The 22,215-nt window shown below is 35.6% G+C and overlaps 2 protein-coding genes across 8 annotated transcripts; both read right to left on the bottom strand.

Moving 5' to 3' along the window:
- Positions 1-3,480: 3,480 nt before the first annotated feature.
- On the bottom strand, positions 3,481-4,032 carry LOC137721050 (phytosulfokines-like). Its single transcript, XM_068460174.1, has 2 exons — positions 3,864-4,032; positions 3,481-3,764 (listed from the first exon to the last, which is right to left on the bottom strand). The coding sequence occupies exons 1-2, from the start codon at positions 3,999-4,001 to the stop codon at positions 3,633-3,635; spliced, it is 270 nt and encodes an 89-aa protein (XP_068316275.1). The 5' UTR covers positions 4,002-4,032; the 3' UTR covers positions 3,481-3,632.
- A 2,186-nt stretch (positions 4,033-6,218) lies between these two features.
- On the bottom strand, positions 6,219-19,514 carry LOC137725441 (pre-mRNA-processing protein 40A-like). 7 transcript variants are annotated; one of them, XM_068464120.1, is made up of 32 exons: positions 19,383-19,494; positions 19,207-19,281; positions 18,657-18,766; positions 18,281-18,342; positions 17,669-17,734; positions 17,238-17,573; positions 16,992-17,153; positions 16,823-16,899; positions 16,608-16,677; positions 14,199-14,251; positions 14,051-14,108; positions 13,587-13,924; positions 13,420-13,480; positions 13,247-13,342; positions 13,044-13,112; positions 12,882-12,959; positions 12,460-12,546; positions 12,330-12,364; positions 12,119-12,224; positions 11,519-11,599; positions 11,341-11,433; positions 11,216-11,269; positions 11,010-11,126; positions 10,745-10,843; positions 10,368-10,415; positions 10,203-10,295; positions 9,254-9,361; positions 9,038-9,102; positions 7,651-7,750; positions 7,224-7,520; positions 7,000-7,133; positions 6,219-6,728 (listed from the first exon to the last, which is right to left on the bottom strand). In XM_068464120.1, exons 4-32 carry the CDS (start codon positions 18,311-18,313, stop codon positions 6,683-6,685), a joined length of 3,060 nt encoding a protein of 1,019 aa, XP_068320221.1. In that variant the 5' UTR covers positions 18,314-18,342; positions 18,657-18,766; positions 19,207-19,281; positions 19,383-19,494; the 3' UTR covers positions 6,219-6,682. The 7 variants fall into 7 exon arrangements, with proteins under 7 accessions (XP_068320221.1, XP_068320225.1, XP_068320223.1 ...); XM_068464124.1 differs by having other exon boundaries at positions 7,000-7,130; XM_068464122.1 differs by having other exon boundaries at positions 18,657-18,724.
- Between the last annotated feature and the right edge of the window lie 2,701 nt (positions 19,515-22,215).

The following is a 22,215-nucleotide window of genomic DNA, read 5'->3' as shown; positions in this document are numbered from 1 at the left end:
GGGTTTTACACCACCACTTTCCTACTATGTGTCGATCTCTCGACACTGCTACATGTTCGGAGTACTTTCCCTTTATTATCTTAGTGGTTGCGCTCCAAGTTATGGGGTGTTTGCTAGAGGATAATAAAATTTGGTTCTTTTTTTTGTTTTAGGGGTTTGGCGAGTTCTTATCTCTGGCATTTATAGGAGGACTGGTTTGTAGTTGGCAACAAGTACTGCAGGTGCTTCAGCAGCAGAAGAGGATCCAGGCGTTTAGGATTTCTTTGTGTGTTTTTTTTTGTGTTGGGCTCACCTTTTGGGTTGGGCTTTTCTTTTGTCGTTGTTTTAGAGGTCCTAATGTTGTTGTGTGCTTTGTGTGTTTTTGGGCCCCCACTCTTGTATATATGGTGTGTTGGTAATAAAATGTTACCTATTGACCAAAAAAAATGCAACTGCCTCAATGATCATTTTATGTTAGGGCAAATACTAATTTGCATAGAATAAGTCTCAAGTTCAAAACTCATTCGTTTTGAAAAGAAATATGGGGAATTTTTGCTAGACTGTGACGTGACATAATATTTGTTTGAAGCCGAATTAAATTGTCTATTTAGCTATAGCGCTAGCACGTCGTTGCGATGCTGCCAAATCAACTACTGATGATTTAAGCACAACTAGACAAGTGTGCCCGCCGGTTGCAGTAGGCAGTTGAACGTTGATTATTAAATGCTATAATTCTCTAAATAAAGATATCGCAGCAACTGCTATTTAATTTCATTGACCCAAATCCCTATATGAATGATGGAAAATTGCTAGCAGAATTTTGTAACGTTGGCTTGTAACTAAATAAGATTTAGAAGTATGGGCAGTAAGTTAAGTTGGAGAAAAATTTATTATAGCTTCGTATTAAGGTCAAATCAAACACGTCTTAATCCTTCAGGTTATCAGAACACACCGGACTCTAAATACGTGGGTGGCAAATGAACCTTCAAAGATAGCCGGCCAGCATAGCCATGCATATAACATATATGGTGGACCATTAATTAATATTGGTGACAACAGATAACACGTAGGTATCCTCTCATGCTTTGATTTGTTGCAAGAATTGAATAGAGGAGAACTCTAGAAATGAAATGGCTCACGTTGCTTCAGCCATGTATACCACAAAAGTAGGTTATCTAATTCTGATCACATATTTCACATGCATGTTTGGACATTGTTGTATACGTAACACTCAATGCAGTAATGCCTTTACTATTTTCAACCAGATTATTGGGGTAGGGCATGCATGGATATATGACTCTTGATAGTGATCAATCGAGTTTATGGGGCGCATTGGATCACATCCTAGCTAATACTGAGGGCATGCATTTATATCATATCCTCTAAAGATCATCAAATGAGACGTACGTGTACTTGATATATGTAAGCTAGTAAAGTCAAAAGCCAACCATATTGTGTGTGGTTCAAATTTTGGCATTAAGATGAGAGCGATTAGAGTGATGCGTTGGAATAAGGTCAGTCTAAAATATACAAAACTACAGTTTGCTTCGAAGATTTATTTATAGGGGAGAAAGAAAGAAAAATGTTTTAAAATGCTTAGATTATTAACGTATAATGACTGAGAAATACGAAAATGATTATGACTATGAGAACGGAGAGAGGAGTTGAAGCTGTGGATACAAATATGCTTTTAAAAACTAAAGTTCATGAAATATCAACAATGTCATTCTTTAGAAATCGAATACGGATGACAGCAGTGTATACAAATATGCTTTTAGAAATCACTGCTAGAAAGCATACATGCAATAATGATAGAAATTGTGACAATCTCAATCCTCAAGTCGGTCCAAGATGTACATAAAGGAAGAACTTTTACAAAGTTTGGTTGACTCGGAAAAGAAGGGATTCCCAGCAAAAGAACAGCCTTATCGTGTGCTTTTGTATCACCTAATGGAGAAAAGATTTGTCTATCCTGGTTGTATGCAACAACTGAGTTGGTCTTTTCTCTCGTGTAAGTGGAGCTAACACAGATTCAAATCATTCAATCATCACATAAAATGGATCGATACATCTCAGATTTTATTTGATGTTAGGGCTAAATTAACCGTCATATTGTCATACAATGTTATTAATTTACTTAAAATATAACACGTGTATGTATACTTCATCTAAATTCATATATTAATCATACATAGATTAATGTTAATATAGCACCATACATGTAACAATATTATCGTCACAGACAAGAATATTTCCGCCAAATGATATCTATTAGTATGAAATTCACTTGGTAAAACCTTTTTTTTATTTTTTATTTTATTTTTTTTCTGGCTGGATAATATCAGTCATGATAAGATGGTCAGCACAATGTCCTTGTAGCATTCCACTATGGTAGTATGCACGCTTGTCACTCCTCAATACAACCTCATCATGTTTGATCTTGTCCTTATGTCATCGGATAAAGATACAATTAAAATACAAAATTGTGCTTAATTATTCGCGCATCGGATGCTACAAGCTAGCAATCTCATGATCTAGATCGATTACTTGTCGACAATATGATATATGTCTCCAAATTATTAGGATTAAGGTACACTCCTTATTATATATATGTCCAGTACATATTGTTAAAGTTTTTGTTTAATTCAGTAACAACTTTATTGTCTCCATCTCTAAATGTATTTTTTTTTTTTATATAATTAACAATATGTTTATATTATGAGTGTGAATGAATAAATTAATATTGAACTCGCCATTTACCAAATTTGAAAATAAATAATTTCACTTACAAGTAAAGATAAATATCACTAGATCATATTACTAAAGAAATTAAATCTATAAAGTTACATGTAACATTTATAGATCAAACATCCATCTCTGGTAAAGGTAATTTGGTAACATCTTAATTTGTGATGACTTGAGTCAATGTAGTTCAAATAGTTTCATTATTAGTTTTAACCCTGAATATGTAATTAATTATTATTTAAGATTTACTCATATAGGAGAATTGTAAAGACTGTACACTATGTTTTTTTTTTTTTTTTTTTTTGAACAAACGATATTATTTACATTAAAAGAGAGAGGGTGGGATTAGTCTCATAATGGGCTAGCAATAATGTGATTCAAATTCGCTTTTGGCGAGAATCGAATCGAATACCTCTCACTTACAAAAGAAGAAGAATATCACTAGACCGTGGTACTAAGTGGCAACTTTATACTATTTGGATGAGGAAAATAAACTTGAAATTTTGACAAAAATCAGAATTTATAAATTGATATGCGTCAATTCCCTTGTTTGGATTTATAAACATAGAAATTTAGAATTTCCATGTGGAAAAAAAAACTTGCATTTGAGGCCTATAATTCCCAAGTTTAAACTCTATGTAAATAGGTGTCATTTCCAATTTGAGAGTTTAAAAATAACAAATTTTGTATTCAAATTCAATTGTTCTTTTAAGTTAACAAAACAAAAAAATTGGGAAAGAAATGAACCGAAAATAGAAGAACTACTCCACAACTCTATATATCATTTAATTATACACAGGCTAGTACACAGAAAAATTCCTAAAATAAATTGGTAAATTAAGTATAGAAATATAAACTAAATCAATTAAGAATACATGATGCATAATTACATATGAAGAAAAATTAATTTATGGATTGTGCTTCTGTGTATAGATGTAATCAATGTGAGCCGCAAGAGTTCTTCTCATCAGGCACTCATCTTCTCCAACTCCATCACAACTTTCCTCCACCATGGCTTTTTCTACCTCAACATCCTTCAACTACATTAATAAAACACAAATTAGCAAATTTTACCACAAAGTTACCTAGTTTATAATCTGATTTTGGAAGAAATAAATTATAATTAGTGAAATAATTACCTCAGGTTGAACTTTCATGGCACTGACATCAGAAGAAGAAGAAGAAGAAGAAGAAAGCAACGGCCGCGCCATCGTGCCGGATAATGTAAGGAAGAGGAGGAGGGCAACCACACTGAGGCTGGTGAGCTTGGACGACATGTTTGATTAAAACGATGAGATGTAAGCTAGCTAGCTGTATTAGATTGTGAGGAGAGACTGTATGGAGGACTATATATAGAAGTTGAAGAACATGGGAAGGGCAAATGTGGAATTTTGAAAATGAATCTGATGACTCGTTTCTGCCTACTACTAGCCGTTGACCATATCTAGAAGGCTGGCTAGCCGCAATTGTATTTAATATTACGACAAAGCTTCCGCAACGGCATTTCGCATGGGGATGTCATAATGCCATTCGACTTGACAAATTTCTTTTAAAAAACGATATTATTTATACTAAAGAGTAGGAAAATAGGTTAAGTCTCATAATAAACTACAAAATAATATGGTTCAAATTCGTATTTGATGATAATCGAATATAAGACTTTTCTTATAAGTGAAGATTACAATTAGACCATAGTACTAAGTGACATGAAGAAGAAATATTTTGCTCATTTGATATTTTAACTATAGATTAACTAAATCACTTTTTTTTTTTTTTTTTTTACTAGAGAGAGTATGACAAAGGAAATCTACTATTTCGGATACAGGTGTTTAACCATTTTAACTACAAATTCTTTCAAACTGTATAAAACTTAACATTTAACAATAAAGCATCCATTTGCACAACCAAAAACCTCCTAAACCAAAGATATTGTTTACGTATCACCTTTGCCGCATTGTAATTTTTTTTTTTTTTGGTCAATAGCCACATTGTAAATTTAAGAGTTCTACACATATGTCATTAACTCGTTACAAGTTGAACATATTTTTTAAGTCACATTAATATTATATAATCACAATTGATTGTCGATGATTATTTTGTTTTGAGTTAAAAAAGTTTCGAGTTTAAATTTAATGTGCGACGATTATTTAATAAACATTGAAGTGCAATCTCATATTTGATTCGATCACCGTCGGCGATGAGGTCTATCAATTTGCTACGAATTGTTTATTCAGTCTTTCTTTCATCCCCATCTCTAAAATCCAAACCATGCAAATGCTAATCAAATAATTAACACTTTTTATTGGAGTCAAAACAATTAATTAGTTAATTATAATTAACACCTGCATGTGAAATTGTGAACACAGGATTATTCTCCACGGGTGTATTTTTTGGTCACGGACCGACAGATTTAACGTACGCGTTCGTTGACAAAGTTGAAGGCACGTAAGCGAATAGTGTAAGCATGCACGTATGTTCCAAGAACCATGCATATAAAATCTTTGTTTTTATCTAAAATTAGAGTAATTTAATGATATTAAAAATCGGATTAGTCCAAAACTGCACACGTGTATACGAATATTCTGTCCCCTCCAATGTCACCTGAAGGCTTCACGGGTGACGAATATTTAGTTGAATAAATCACCTAGTAGGTATTGCAGGATGTAATTAAGAATGTTCTATTTAATTAACTATTAAAAATACACACACAAAAGTGGGAAAGAGAAAAACTATTGAAAAATGTTTGGATTCTTCCACGGTGATATGAAACATTACAATTAGAAAAATTGTTTGTCTTTTTTTTAACAAACGATATTATGTACACTAGGGTTGGGGAGTTGGCTAAACCTCACAATGGACTAACAATAATGTGATTCAAATTCGCATTTGATTAGAATCGAACCTAAAATATCTCATTAATTACAAGTGAAGATAAATATTACTGAATCGTAATACTAAGTGGCAAAAAAAAAATTGTTTGGGTTCTTACCCCATTTTAATGAAGTTTTTGGTTTTTACTGCTCATTTTGAACCTTATTAGTTTCAATGCTCAGCCACCTCATTTTGGAATTTAAAGTTATCGTATGCTTGTCATGTAACGAGAAAGATATAAATAACTTGCCGACATGCATAAGCAAATGATAAATAAACTATGTGGGATTTTTCTGATTAATCTTCTTATATGCTAAACGTAGACCATTCTTTTGGAATTAATTATTAGTTGTTGGGTGTTGGTAGGGTTGGGTGGCTCAAAAGTAAAAGGAGAAAAAGTAAGAATGTAGGCATGGCAATGGGAATGAAAGGAAGCTTCTTTTCGTCACCCCTTACAAAGCTTTCGGCCTTGTAATATATGTCAAGTTAGATATAAGCGATATTCTACACTAAATTAATCTTAACTACGAAAAAAGTAATTTAAATTTGGATGCTAAAAGAATAGTACACTGCTCTAGCTAACTTGACTTAATCCAAATCTGCAGTACAAAAAAGCCGAGAAAGGTACAATCCTCCAAAGAAAATAAAATTTCATTTGTATAATCTTCAGATAATTTGAATTTCACTATAATCTTCCAAATGACAGAAATTGAATAAAAACATTGAACGAAATCCTACCAATATCTATTAGGTTAGAAAAACAGAGTACGACATGTTTCAAATATCATTTCTTCCATTTGTATTATTTGCAATCTACATGATTTCTGCATCACTATTGACTAGAAAGCTAATATGCTCCCCAAGACAGGAAACTTCGATGAAGGCAACGGCTCATCAAGTTAGCCGCAACAAACTTGTTTTTCAGCGACTCGCAACTAGCTTTTCATTGAAGTAGGTCGCTTCAACAGACGAAAAGAAGTCCCACACCAACTTCAAATGCTAAAAGCCACAGAAGTGGCGGTTCTCCGTAGAAAAACCAAATGGAAGTGATTCTTCTCAGACCCGGCCACCCCTGAGAAACAAAAGACTACCGGAAAAAGAAGCAACCTCTGTATTGTGTATACAATGAAACCCTTGGCCACACAAAAGAAACAAATATGCTCAAGCTCAAGAAGGCAAGGAAGAGACCGGAAAAATAGTTTAACAGAAAGCCTGTTAATGGTTAAAACTAGATGGAAGTAGTACAGCATGATGCAGCTAATTCTTAGTAAAAGAAAAAGGAAATAGCTCTCGAACTAAATATATAGCACTAGAAGTTCTAAGATTGTAAGGAAAGCATATATTTCACAATATTAAGAAAAGTTTAAACATGGGTATAAGCAAGTTGGAGGATGAAACAACTACCGACTTTCCCCAACATTGCCAAATTCCCCATCTTCTAGCTCCTCACGATCACCACTTCTACGAGAACCATTCCGGTGATCTCTTTTATGTCTTCTATGTCTGCTTTCGGAATCTGATTCAGGACCAGTTTCCTGCTGTGACATCACGATTAGAAATGAGCTAAACTTTACATCAATGTTTACATAATAAATCAAATGAAGAGTCACAATTATTTCTCAACATACCCGTCTTGATTTCTTGTGGTCGCTGCTAGATCTGTGAGATTTTCTAGACCGATCATTCTCATTTCCATTCCCATGATCTTCATCACTATGATGCCGCTTCCTATGTCTCCTATTATCATCATGTCCTGACCTCTTTTTCTCTTTGGACTCGTGAATATCCATTGCATCAGCTATTTCATTGTCCGCTCCATCTTTCTTGTTGTGTTCCTCGTTTTCTCGTTCATATTCCACCTCTTTTTCCCTTCTTGGTTTCGCCCTTCTTTTGTCTCTTTCTTCTCTCTCCTTTTCCTTCCTTGCCTAGAGGGTGTAATATAAAAGGAATTCATAGATTCAAATTCAAGGTTTCATTCCACATCGAATAGCGAATAAAAGCTTATACATCAAACAGATACGGATTTACAAATAATGTGATCCAGCTAATTAGTACCTTTTCCTCCTTTCTTTTTCTCTCCTCTTTTGCTTGTTCTTTCAGTTGCATTACATGCTTTTCAAATATCTCCTTGCAGAAGTTCTCATCACCAATGCCACTACACATGCATCTAACATAATCAGGGAAGAGGATAGTATTTGTTGAAGATTAACAAAGCCAAAACAAACGTATCCAGTGATAAGAAATATGCCGAACTTAACTGTCCCGTTATAATTTAATTTCAGTTTCTTCACAATTTTGTTTATTTTCCAAATTTTCTTCTCTACGGCCCTAAACATCAGGCTAGACAATAGAGATCTCTCAGATATTAAACTTTGGGCCCAAAGGTGATTGTTAAAGCAGATACATTATGAGTCACAAAATTGTGCTTCAAATTAACCATAGTTGGTCACCACATAAAATCAAGGGTGAACTGCCAATTTAGTCCCTGAATTAGCACCTCTGTGAAAATTAGGTCCCTAAACTATTTTTTTCAGAAAAATCAGTCCTTGAACTATAAAAATCTGTCAATTACATCCCTAATATTATATTCGAAGCTACTATATTCAATTTTCCGTCAATTTCAGTCACATTACTTGCATGTGATACACATTGGAGGGTAGACTGGTAGTTTTTCAAAAAGTAATAGTGTATGGAGTTAACTTTGGAGGGTAAATTGGTAGTTTTTCATAAGAAATAGTGTAAGTTAACTTTGGAGGGTAAATTAGACGTTAGATCCTCAACCTATATGAAATGTTAAGGGCTTATAGGCGAAAAAATGACGGTATTACACTCTAAAGTGTGTCTATTGACTTAAGTTGACGAAACAACAACAAAGCCTTTTCCCACTAAGTGGGGTCGGCTATGTGAATCCTAGAACGCCATTGCACTCGGTTATGTGTCATGTCATCCGTTAGATCCAAGTACTCTAAGTCTTTTCTTAGAGTCTCTTCCAAAGTTTTCCTAGGTCTTCCTCTACCCCTTCAGCCCTGGACCTCTGTTCCGTAGTTGCATCTTCTAACCAGAGCGTCAATAGGCCTTCTTTGCACATGTCCAAACCACCGTAACCGATTTTCTCTCATCTTTCCTTCAATTTTGGCTACTCCTACTTTACCTCGGATATCCTCATTCCTAATCTTATCCTTTCTCGTGTGCCCACACTTAAGTTGACAAAATATTGGATAAAATAGCTTTGAATATAATAGTAGGGATGAAATTAGCAATTTTTAATGAATTTAGGGACTGCTTTTCCCCAAAAAAAATACTTCAGAGACCTAATTTTCATTGAGGTGATAATTGAAGGACTAAATCTACACTTCACCTAAAATTAACATACCAAAAACACTATTATAGCACAAAACATAGTTGGAAGGTGATTCAAGTTGTTACATGTAATAAGCTATACCTGTACTCTTGACTAATTTCAAGAAGTGGTTTGTAGTCCTCCCACTTGGAAGATGGAGTTATCTCCTGCAGCAAATAATGAATCAGAAAGATGACAAGATTTCAAACCAAAAACTAGAAGATAATATTGAAAGATATTCTACTGGTGCCAATTGCCAAACCATTAGGAAAATAACAGAATCATAAATACCAGAAATTGGAACACAGCATGCCACACCTTGATAGAAGATAAAAGATGAGAGAAGTCCTCTGCAAGACGTTTAAGCTTTTTAGCTTCTTTCTCCTCCTTTTCCCTCACTCGTTCCAGTAACTCATTGAAAACCAGCTGCAAGGCAGTTGAAAATCACATAAGATCATTGCAGCACATTTACCAAAACAAAGCACTTATTGTAGGATGAAAGGGAAAAATAAAAACAATGGATCATTAAAAATTAAATTGTCAACAGAGAACAGACTTTTCTTGCCACACGGAAACTTCGCCACTCTGGTTGACATTTCAAACATCAATATGAAAGAATATACTTGCACATAGTGATGTTTTCCTATGTGTTATGTTCCTTGAAACTTCTTGAATGCTTATAAGTTATATCTACCTCATCCTAAAGCAGTGAAAAGTTCATCTAAAATATATCCATGACAACTTGACTGGCAAAGACTGAAAATTTGGAACAATGGCATTGATTTAGTTTAAGAATGCTTATGGTAGCTTCATCACGACTAGGGAATTATATCTGAGGTTGAGTAAATGTAGCAACCTTCTTTGGAATATGTTCTTGGATGCTTTTTTGAAAAATTGGTACATTGGTTACTGAAGTGTAGGCACGATTTAAAAAATTAACAAGCAAATACATTGTTACCTATAACTGATGTGTTGACCAGTGTTTGTCCATGGTGGTTTCCACAAATCATTAACTTTAGTTATTTAGATGATTCTTAAGAGCAATGATCCACACGATGAAAACTAATATCCATAAGAGAAATTCTAAGGTCCAATGACCAAACTACATGCCCATCCAACCACCCAACCAATGTATTTTGGTTCCAAAAACCCCGTGTGGTCCTACATCTGTGTGTGCTACCGTATTTAGCAGCCGAAGGAAGAATCTCTCCCATTAAAGACTTCTCAAGTTTAAATATCATAATATTTGTTTGAAGTCTAAATGTACCTTTAAGTTGGCATCTGATATCGGTGGAGTCCCAATATCATTTGATAAAACAGTTTTGAAGTCTTCAAACTTCCAAGTTGATGTAAGCACGACCTAAAAGCAACCACACATTAGATATCTAATGATAGTAGAAAATATAAACAAGAAAAATCTGACCAATCAAACCTTTCCCAATTTCACTGCATCTTTTATTCGAGTTTTGTCCTCCTGATACTGTAAAAGAAATAGGCAAGATTTCTAGTTTGTAAGCAACTAAGAACTTAACTAAAGATTCAAGAAAAAACAGTAAGATGCCTTACTCATGCATTTAAAAAAAAAAAAAAAAAAAAGCTTAACTGCAACTTTTTTAATATTGTTACAGGAAAAGAAAGAAGAAATTTTTGCTGAAATGTAATTACAGAATCAAATTAAAGGGACCCAAACATGGAAACTTAAACCAAATAGATTCATAGGGAAAGGTGACGAATTGTCATTGGAGGACAGATTTATAGATCCTGTTTCATTTTAAGAAATATAAAAAAGGCAAGGTATAGTTTAATTACTTGTTTCGTTAGTTCCTCAACAACATCATCGAACAAATCTTTTGGAGTAGCACCGGAGGCATTTGATGCAACTGCCAGATATGCAGGTAGGTCTTTCACCTAAAGAGGACAGAAGAAAAGGGGAAAAAAGGGAGTTCAAAACATGATATAACAACATGATAGCAGCTAAATTAAGTGTAGCTGGAAAAAAAATTATGTTTTCATCACAATTTTGAATTTTTCAAAGGAAATAACGTTACAGATACAGGGAAAAAGGTATATTAACCTTCATGCAGTAATCACGCCACTGAGTTTTGAATGTAAGAGTGCCTTCCGTGAGATGTTCTTCCATTAATTTGCGGAACTCATCGCGGTTTTTACGTTCTGCCTTTCTCAATTCTTCCTATTCTCCAAGAAAACCCAGATAAAAAAAATTGTCCATTTGAACATAAACATATAGATCAATGTCAACACAGTCAAACAATAAAGAACCTTCTGTATCCTCTTCTGCTCCTCCTCTTCCTTTTGTAGATCCAGCAAATATTCCTGTGAACGACATTTTACAATAAGCTTCAACATCCGGTTGGAAGTATAACTAGATAAACGAGAAGCATTACCTGGAAAATTTCCAAACGATCAATTTTTTCAAGACGTGAACATCTTTCATCAGCCTCTAAACGATCTTGAACTTTTCTCCACTGGATGTTTGCCTAAATGAGAAGGTGATGCCAAGATCCATAAGTTTTAATGGCAAAAGAACCCCATGAATACAAAAGAACCATGCTAAAAGAGAACCTTGATGAAATCACAAGATTCCAAGAATCTCCTGTATTCCAATACATTGCGCTTACGTTCCTCCTGTGCTTTTGCTCGTTCCTGTTCCAAATCCAGTTTAACAGCTATAAGAGCATATTTACTTAGAATCTATGATCATCAAAGCACCAAATGATAATGGGCATCAAATGTCAATTTAAAGTACTTCCACACTATGTTAATAGATTCTATCACAATGAGGACAAATGGAAAAAATGGCAAGGTTACATTTGTAGCACCTAATTTATGAGGTCAGTCTTATCTAAAGCTCTGTTTGTCAGCTAAGAATAGCCATTCAAAAATCAAGCTTTAAAATGAGCAAATCTCAATATATCCATGCCTTTATCTGTACATAAATACAGGCATACAAATATACACACTGGAAAGTGGAAACACACACAAATGCACACTAAGTCTTAAGGAGTCAACTCAGGTACAATAGTTAGACAAGCAAGGATTCCTCAGCAACATCCCAGCCTAAAGTTGCTCAATGCCAATGTACGTTTTGCAACCAAGGGATGTAAACATCCACAACATGCATATAAATGTTACATATACAGGAGAAAAATGGCAGATAATTACTTTCTTTTGGAGTTCCTCAATATAGTCTTCAAACATCTCCCTGCGATCTCTATCCCGTTCAACAGCTTTGAAACGTTCATCATTTTCAAATATGCTCTCTACTTTTCTGTATGATAATTTAACCATCAGTCTTATACATACATATAGGTATCAAACTGTCTATTAACCACACATTGGAAACAGAAGAATATTGATACAAGGAAAGACAGACCCCCATCTTGCAGATGATGTTAACTCTGAGCATTCCTGCAAGGAATTCAAGCCATGAATAAATAAATGAGACAAAGCATATAATTTCTATGTAGAGAAGAAGAATTTGAGGGGAGCAGATAACAACGTACTTCCAGCATTGTTTTGAATTCATCCCGTGCCTTTTTCTGTTTGATACGCCTCTCCTCAGCCTCCTGCTTTTTCCTTTGTACCAAGAACTGAAGCATAATAAGAACATTAGTGATTATTTACAGGCATATAGATATACAGTGAATCGTTAGCAGCACCAATTATATACCCTAAGAGTGATTGAAAAAATACACATCTATAACTTAATAAGAATCCCGTACAGGACTGTCAGGATTTAATGGTAACCTCAGTGTAAAAAAAATCCATGGATCCAGTACTTGAGAGTTGACCACTACGTACCAAAGTCTAGAAGATTGAGACAATACCACATCCCCTTCCCAGTAACTCACTTTCATGAAACCACTACTAGGTATATGTATTAATTTCTTTGATACGAGTGCACACAACAATGTGAAAGATTTACCTCATTAAAAGCTTGCTTCCGCTCTCCAAGTGTTTTAAGAGCACCATATCTCTTGTCATTAATTATCACTCTCATGGCCTGCTAATTTTCAGGATTATATCATGAACTTTTAACATATATTAGCGAAAAAACTGAGAGCATATATGGCAATAATTGAATTACCCGATCCCAAGTCCAATCAGAACCAATATTTGTAGACTCAAGGAGCGCTTTAAATGCATTTTTGGCCTCCTGAAAAAGAAAGAAGGTAAATAATAAGGGTATTGCCATGAAAGTAACAATGACAGAAACTGAAATGCATTCAAAGTTGAGAAAGCAACAATGAAAGAGAACGCAGTGTCTCAAAATTTGAAATTTATTTGTACCAGTTTATTTTCATATGGTATGGGTTCCCGATCAACTGATTTTTCTTCAGCAGCAATATCATTAATCTTCTTTCCCGTTGCATCATCCTTAGCTTCCTGCAACACCTCGCTATATAAGTTGCTAGAAAAGTATGTCAGGAATTCAAAAACTACAGAAGAAACCTAAGAAATACCTCATTCTCCTGAGCAGGAACTCCATCAGCAGAACTATCAAAATCCTGAGCTGATATTTCCCTACAAATAGGGCGCAAGAAAAGTCGGATTCTCGGAATACATGCCAAATATACCTCCTCCAAATGCAAACGAAAAATTCATAAAAAAAACCAGTTAATGACAGTACATTGGTTCTGCACCAGCATCGTTGATTGTGACAGCAGCTTCAGTACTTCCCATAACAGTGGCAGATGGTGCAACAGGTGTCTGAACTTCACTGGGATTTTCTTTCAAAGGAGAATCCACAACAGGTGAGGCAGATGTTCTTGATGGTACAGCAGTTTGAACATCACCAGTGGCAACAACTGGTGCCACCAAAACAGGGCTTGATTTTACTTGAGCAGTACCGATTGAAGTATCAGCTTCAGCTACAGAGGGAGAAACAGTGACTGTGGCATGATGATCACCAAGCGTTTCCTGTTGTATTTCCTTCACAGACGCCTTTTCTACTAGCTCTCGAGCCAACTTTAATAAATAAATAAAAACATATTTTTTAGAGGACTAGTGGGAGAAAATTAAAAAAAAAACTGAAAAACTATAAAAGGTTGAGGGAATGATGGGTGGCATAAGCGAATGGGTTGGAACAAAAACCTTAAGTTCCTCAGGCATAGTCCATCTTGATTCTTTGGTGACCTTGTTGTAGTAATACCTGCAACATTTGCATGTAGGATGAAGTAAGCAAGTGCAATTGTGAACTTGCGTTGATGACTTTCTCAATGCAAAAATACCAATTACTCACTTTCTTCCATCAGGACTGGTAAACTCCTTCCAGTTTGTTGATGCATCTGCCCTCTGTCCCAGTGAAGATACTAAATAAGTCGAATCTCTATCTTAAATAATACTTTCTCCCAAACAAGAATGCTAGAGAAAGGAAGGGCAGGAATAAAACAATAAGAACCAAAGAAGACGCGTGACGATGACTCTCTCACTCTCTCTCTCTCCCTCTCTCTCTCTCTCTCTCTCTCTCTCTCTCACGCACACAAAGGCGTACATGTATTGAAGAAGACATTAATCAGCACATTTCAGTAAAAATATACAAGAGAGAGCCAATGGAGAAGATGTAATTCGAAAACCAAATGATATTAAGTCTAAAATAGTTCTAGTTTTCATCCTAACATTAAAGCACACAGACAAAAGTTGCTTAAGGTCAACAATGGACGAATTTCACCTGAAACTGTCTAATAATACCCATAACTCCCTCCATTGCCCCTAGAACTAACAGCTAATACAAATTTTAAAAATGGTGGGGGGATTTTGACTGGTGGGTGTGGCTAGGGGTTGATGTTCCTTTTTATTTTACTAATATTATCCAAATGAAATTTTAAAGTTTAAATAATTAAAAATAAAAATCTATTGATTTTAGATCAATTAATGAATAGTTTAATATGTTTTACCTGTAAACAGACAAAATGGACTAAGATTGTTTATGTTTGGCAGCACTTAACAAATTGATAACATAGTGACAAAAAAGGTCTTTAACCCTTACCAACTTGCAACATCAACTTATGCAAAGGCCATTCTAATATAGAATCCCAATCATAAAAGTCGCCAAAGCTATTGAAATAATCAGCCATTGCAACCTTCTTATCCTCTATGGCACTAAAGATTACACACGACTTAAAGGACAAACCCCAAACAATATGAGGCCAAACCCTTCAAACTACAAGGAAGATAGTAAATTTTTTTTTAAAACTCAAATAAGATATCTTTTATACCATAATGAGGGATGAGTAGCTATCAGAGCCAGGTTTTTGAAACTGGAAACACAACATATGCATGTATAAAAGAAAGATTATGCTTATGCAAGTTATGGGGTCAGTTTTCGAGTTTCTTATCAGTGTAAATGTGAAAAATGATAATTTATTCAAATAGTATGCACTAAGAATTAAACAGACAACATATCACACCAATGTAGAGCAAGCAACAAAGACCCACAGCATATCCTACCTCCCAATAGATTGGCACGGTATGTACCTGTAACCATCTTTAAAGCTATGGACATCGCCCGATGCAGAAATGGATGAAGAATAAATTGAAAAAAATCTTAAAAAGGAATTAAATCACCATTAACACTGTTTCTAGGACTAATGCAAATAGAAACAGCAGAAAACAAAACTCATAATACCTTGGAAGCCCTTACCAAAAGAGAATACCTTCGAATTACGTCAAACACTAAATGATTAAGAATAATAGCAACATGACAAGAAGTAAAGATGCAAGTCATTTACCAGAACATGTATACCGAACAAAAAAGATTAGGTAAGATGATACAATTACCATGAAACTCAGATAACGATTATGGAGAGACTCATTTTGTGTATTCTTTTAAATTTACTAACTACATGTCTGTAGCCTAAAATTCTAAATCTTGTCAAGTAATTCCAAAACCAAAACAGCATTCTGTACGTACTAAATATTCCCCTTACAAAAGCTGTAGGATTTTCCAGAACAACAATTTTTCCATTAAAGCTTCCCCTTTTTTTGAACTCTTGGGATATAAGACAATAGTTGGCCTGCATCCTAAGAGATTAAACTTTTCTGGATAGTGGTTGATACCAAAGCATTGAGTTTTAAACCCTTGGGACTGCAACCTCTCAATTTATGAGTTCCACATGTTGGGTTCTCCACTGGTCAAGACAGGCGCACATGTGAGGGGGAGTGTGAATATTAAAAAAAAAAAAAAAAAAAAGACATCCTAACAGTATAAACTTATGAGAATGGTAACCAACAGAATTTTTGGGAACTTAGCACCATAGTTGATCCAATTAAAATAAATAAAGTTGCAAAAAATGACTTATCGCAACAAGTCAATGTAAGAAGAAAAGCTTAATAACTAATGGTCCAACCAGGCCCTCGACATTGGTAACCTTGCAATAAAATTACAAAATCTTGGGTGCCTGCTTGAGAGGAACTCCAGTAATGAGCTAAAGTTTCACCAGACTTCATAAAAGTTTGCATTCAGTGTACAAAAATGAAAGACATTTCACTCACAAGTAACTTGATAAATCAAACCCAGTAAGAATAGCACCAACACGGGAAGGAAACACACAGACAAGCTCACAATTTCACGGAAATGAAAACTGTCGATTGATATCACTAAAAATTTAAAAAAGGACACCTGGAAAAGCAAGTTAGTTGCATGACTCACCTCCATTGGTGTCATCAGTTCCAAAGGCTTCTCCCAAGTAGATAATGCTGTCCTCCTGTTGTAATAATATCTGAAGAGTTCATACAGCAAAGAATATATTCAATTAGCAAGAGTGACCCTTGAAAAGTGCAGATCAGCCAAGTAATCACCAAAGCACAACATTCTAACAAAACAAAGAGTAAGATACAAATATGTGGAAAATTTAGACTAATTACTTTCTTCCATCAGCAGATGTATGCTCTCTCCACTCTGCTGCAGTCCCTCCGGCCGGGGGAGGTCGACCACCTGTTTCCTGAAGTTTTAAAGGATAATGAACATTAGCAATAAATGATCATAGATAACTGAGAAGCATGACAACTAGGCTCCAAGCTGAAGAATTCTTACTGGAGCATTGGAGGTGGTTACAGCAGGCCTTTCACTGGCTTGCTGCAGAGATGTAACTTGTCCCTCGGATGAAACACTGGTTGCATGCGATTGAGGTATAGACTGATACTGGGTGGAGTCATTGAAACTTCTTGGTATTTGACCATAAGAAGAAGTTGCAAACTGCATAAGTGCAAGTTATGAATTCAAGGCCTAAAGAATTTCAAGTAAACCAAAAGGTCAACCAAGAACACTCATGAAACTCACAGTATATGATGAAGGGACAGCTGCTCGTGGGCCACCTAAGTTAGGCATGACGTTATTTGGAGCTTGTGAATTAGGCTGAGGTAGAGGCAACTCAGATGCAAAATTCCTGTTAGGCTGAGCAACTGGCAATGGAATTGCCTGTGATGGAGGCATACCATGACCTGGCTGACCAGACCTTGGAGGTAGATGCTGCATTGGTTGTGAAAACTGGGGTTGGTGATTTGGGGGAGGCAGCCTAACATTCATCAATGGAGCACCCCTGCCAGCATGCTGAAAGTTTTGAGAAGCCACAGGAATGAACTCCTGCGAATGTGGTGTTGGAACTACTGGGCGGAACTGTAGCATAAAATTAAATTGAAAGGGATTATTTTAATTATAACAATTAATATTGTACAGGTGACACAAATATTCGTCAAGAAGAAATGTGTTACTTGGAAAGACATGGGTGGCAGACTTCGAGGAGGATCAACAGCACCAACTATAGGAGGCCGAAGAGGCTATACAAGGAAAAGAAAATGGAGAAGTTAATTAGCAAAGCATAATTGGCCACATCTATTTTTATAATTTTTTCTTTTATGGAATCAAAAGCTTTCATCCTTTTTGAAAGTTACATGTATTTTTTAAAAGAAATTCAAGTACAGGAAAAAGTATAACCAGTAAAATTATGAAAGGTAAATGGGTGGGTTTTTTTGTAAAAAGAAACAAATTATATTAAGAACAGAGGAAAATGCGGAAAGGAAGGCAGTAGTCAAGAAGACCATGGAGGAAAATCAAAATATTAAATATATCGGAAAATGGAACTTAGTCACTTCACATGCATAAGAACCTATGAAGATATAAGAAAAGCCTTGATGCATGAAGCTAAGATGCCATGAGTGCCTTAAGCTATATGGAATGTAGATAAAAAGTAATGGCCTCAAAAGAATCCGAAATGATCACCCTTCATCTCTAAGTGGCGGGAAATATAGATTAAAGAAACACACACTGAGCATCAAAGAAAAACAAAAAAATTTGTTTTAAAATCTAGGTGGTTTACAAATTACCTGTAGACCTGAAAATTGAGGGTTATTGGCCATTTCACTAAGATACAAGCCTCTGAAAGCAACTGCAAAGGCAATAAACATCATTAGAATCTTACAGAATCAAGGGAGCATGTTAGGATGGACACTTCAAATTATCAAGTACTTATCGTCAACAATCCATGTAATGGAAATTACACCAAACATACAGTGGTATATGATTTGATTCGGTCTGCAAAGAAAACTGAAACCTAAACTTTGTGGCATTGAGGGTTGCAGATTCAGAAAGATGTTCGTTAAATTATCATTGCTAAGAAGAGATATTAAGACTAAACTACATTCTAGAGGCAATGCACAGAAAGATGAAACAAGAAAAAGAAGGGTAAAGGTAGAGTAGTACCAAATTATAATATGATAGCAGGAAGTCCTCTATGATGGTTGATATGCGCAACAAAGACTTAATAAGCACTGCACCAAAGAGTGATCCAATTCAAGTTCAAGGAATCAAATCTGCAACAAAAAACAAAAACAGAGCAACCCAGAAAGTTATGAAACAAATACTAAGTAACCATTTTTATCTTGCAGTTCGGAGACTACGAACTATTTAAAAAAAAAATTAATTGCTAACTGAAAAATACAATTTTCTACTGCTTTACAAGAACAGATTTTGAAAACTCAACAAAAAAAAAAAAGGATTAAATTCTCAGAAAAGCCAAATACACAGATATTTTCTACTGCTTTACAAGAGTCAAGAACAGATTTTGAAAACTCAATAAAAAAAAAAGGATTAAATTCTCAGAAAAGCCAAATACACAGATATTTTCCAGAAAGCAAAATGTAGGCTGTGACACTGCCACCACCAAATCCAAAACCAACCCAGAATGTCAATCCAATCAAATTAAAATCCCTAAAGTTTCAAATTTAAGAATCCCAATTAAACAAAAACTGACCTAATTAAATGGATATCCCAACTAGGACAATTGAAGCCGGAGATACATACAGTATCTACATATATATGTTGGAAACTGCAAAAGAATTTTGATTCATCCGACAGCAATGGAATTCAACCGTGATAATAATCACAAAGATAATAAAAATTACGATGAAATTTGAAGGAAAATCGTACCAGCTCAGTGATGAAAGCTATGAGGTGAAGCACGTGAGAACTTGAAGCCTCCGAGCGTTCTCGATCTCGCCCGTCGCAGCTTTTATTTTTCATTTTTTTTTTTGGTCTGAATTTTGCAGCTTTAACTAAAACCAAAAATTTCAACCTAGTCCTCGGTAACTTTGCGGTTTATGATGCGGCTGCCCCTCTTATTGCGGTAAATTTTATTTTGTCGCATATATTGTAGTAAGATTTTAATTAAACCGTTTTGACCGTGGCACACGTGGATTAGACTAGTTGTTGTCAATAGCGTCATTCCGTCTTTTCATCTCTTTTTGAAATTTGATACGATGAATGCTTATGTCTTTTTATACTCAAGTTTGAATTTCTTTTTTGTAGATTTAGTAGTTTAGAATGAAATATTATCTGATAAAATGATATTTTTCTTTGTATTTTTCAGATAGTTACGGATATAACTATAAGTTGCAACAACCATAGAGTATATGTGAATTCTTTTTCTTTTTTTTTTCCCCCATTTTGGAGAATACAAATAATAAGATGAATTGTTTGATGATGTATATCAAAAGAATATTCTTACTAGTGACTAAAAAGACATTTTATTTTATTAAGGAAGATAGTCAATATTAGAGTCAACTAACTGCCCAAATATGTAATTTAAGAGAGATCTAATTTTGACTTTGCATTAAAATAAAGTTTAAGATTTATAGATCTTGGAATACAAGTGAAACTTTCAGTGGCCAAAAAAAAAAGGTTTAAGACTCTAGGGTGCAAAAATGTGGGTTGAAAAACTTCAACTTTAGAGCAAGATTAGTGCTTGTTCACCATTTCATAACATGTAAAAATGGCTCTGAGTTCAACTCTACGGAATTCGAGTTGAACGCAAATGGTAAAGAGGTTCTGAATCTTCTTATTGAACTCAAATCCTTACTTAAATTTTTTTTTAATTTTTTTTTAAAAGAGTACGATATTCATTTATTAGAAGAGAATAAGTACACATAGAAGGATGGTGTGCATATAAGGGCCTTGATAAAAACCTGTTAGGGATTTCAACCCGAACGAGAGAAAAAGAACGTTGTGCACAAATAGCTTAAATAGCTATCTATCCTCAAATAAGCAGTAAATTATAACTTGCTAAAATAGAAAATCATGCAGAGTTTTCGTCCAACAATACATCCATTAGAAGATCTGGTGACCCGCCAATCCAAGTCTTCTCACCAGTTGATCCAAGATCACTTCACGTAAGGCGAAGAGCGACAACATTGGCCTGGCGAAGAATCCTGCTAACCTAGGCGTGTGAGAAATCCGAAAGGTAAGCACGGAGATCCAATAGGCCTCTGCAAACTAGAGGATGTCGATGACCCCATACTCAAGAACACGTTGGCTCATTCCACTACTGCTACGAGGGACACCTGCCACCTCATCATGAATCTGTTTCTCCAAGCATGGATTAACTGGACCGCCATAATAAGGAATTACAGCCATATAATCAAATCCCATATCCTCCTCGGACGCAGCTGCATTTAAATCTGGCAGATTTGGACGAGGTTGACTTTCCTGATTCGCATTTGACAGATTGTTCATTCCCCTTTCATCCCTCGCATTAACTTCGTGGTCAAATTTTTGGTCACCAACGTGTCGACAGCTCTCTGGTGAACCTTCCGACATCTCCTCATCGTCATGGAGTGGCGCTGCCATCTTCCAGCCTGGGGGTGGATTTAAGCCGAACCGTCTCCCTTGAGGTTTGCGATAATCCAAACTAATCACACCATTCTGGAACCAACGACCGTATGGTTTCGCTAGATCATCATCATTGCGCCCTCGAAAATGCGAGCACTGCTCCTCAACGTGATCTACCATCCCACAAATTAAGCATGTTAGGGGTAATTTCTCATTATGTACCGAAACCTCAACATGTTCACCCTCTATTTGAATTAGTATCCTGCGACGGAGAGGCTTCGAAATATCTACCACTGTTCGGATACGAAGAACGCTTCCGTTCACATCATATATCCTGCTTTGGTGTGTCACTACTTACGTACCCAGGTGGTTCCCCAGAAATTGGCCCATTTGTCGGGTCACATAAGCCAGTGGTAGTCTTTTGACCTGCATCCAGAATTCTTGTAATTTCAATGGAATCCCAGAGGGATGAGTAAGATCATCTGCTGCAGCCAAAACTAAGAGTGCCCTCTCGAACAGCCACGGTCCGCTCCTCATCACTGTGCTTCTTCCACGTTCGTTATTAAAACCAAAGGAGAAAATATCATTCGCCAACTCCACAATCATAACTCTGGCCTTTGGCCTCCAAAGATGATACATGTGTTTTTTGAATCTCTCCCGATTGACAGGTTTCCTCGTCAAAACCTCACCCACTAGAAAACCCTTGAATTCTTAAGCAAAAGCCCTTCTTTCTTGTCCACCACAATCACCTGTTGTTCCTCGCTTGTGAGAGCCAGTTGAGAAGAGAAAAGAGTAGTCATATCCTCCATAGCTTCCATTAAAACTTGACCGAGTTTCCTGCAAATTGAAGTCCCAACAGCCACACCAATCCGCCGAATCCTATTAAACATTTAGAGTCTCCACACTACTTTGAACCAATTAATCGGAACTGCAGTCTGCAATTCATACTCGGTATTCCAAACTTGACTCACCGCCCAACGCCGCTGAAAATAATTCAAAAAACCGAAAACCCCAACAAAACCAAACCGTTTGGGTTGGTTAATTTGGTTTGATTTGGTTTTTTTTTTCTTTTGGTTTAATTGTTCAATCAATTTGCAAGTGGTCATTTACCACAATGATGGAAAAAAATATCTTATGTGAGTTCGAATCCAGTCGA

This window comes from Pyrus communis, chromosome 2 (genome assembly GCF_963583255.1).
Source record: "Pyrus communis chromosome 2, drPyrComm1.1, whole genome shotgun sequence".
Classification (NCBI taxonomy): domain Eukaryota; kingdom Viridiplantae; phylum Streptophyta; class Magnoliopsida; order Rosales; family Rosaceae; genus Pyrus; species Pyrus communis.
This window is presented reverse-complemented; position numbering and strand designations above follow the sequence as displayed.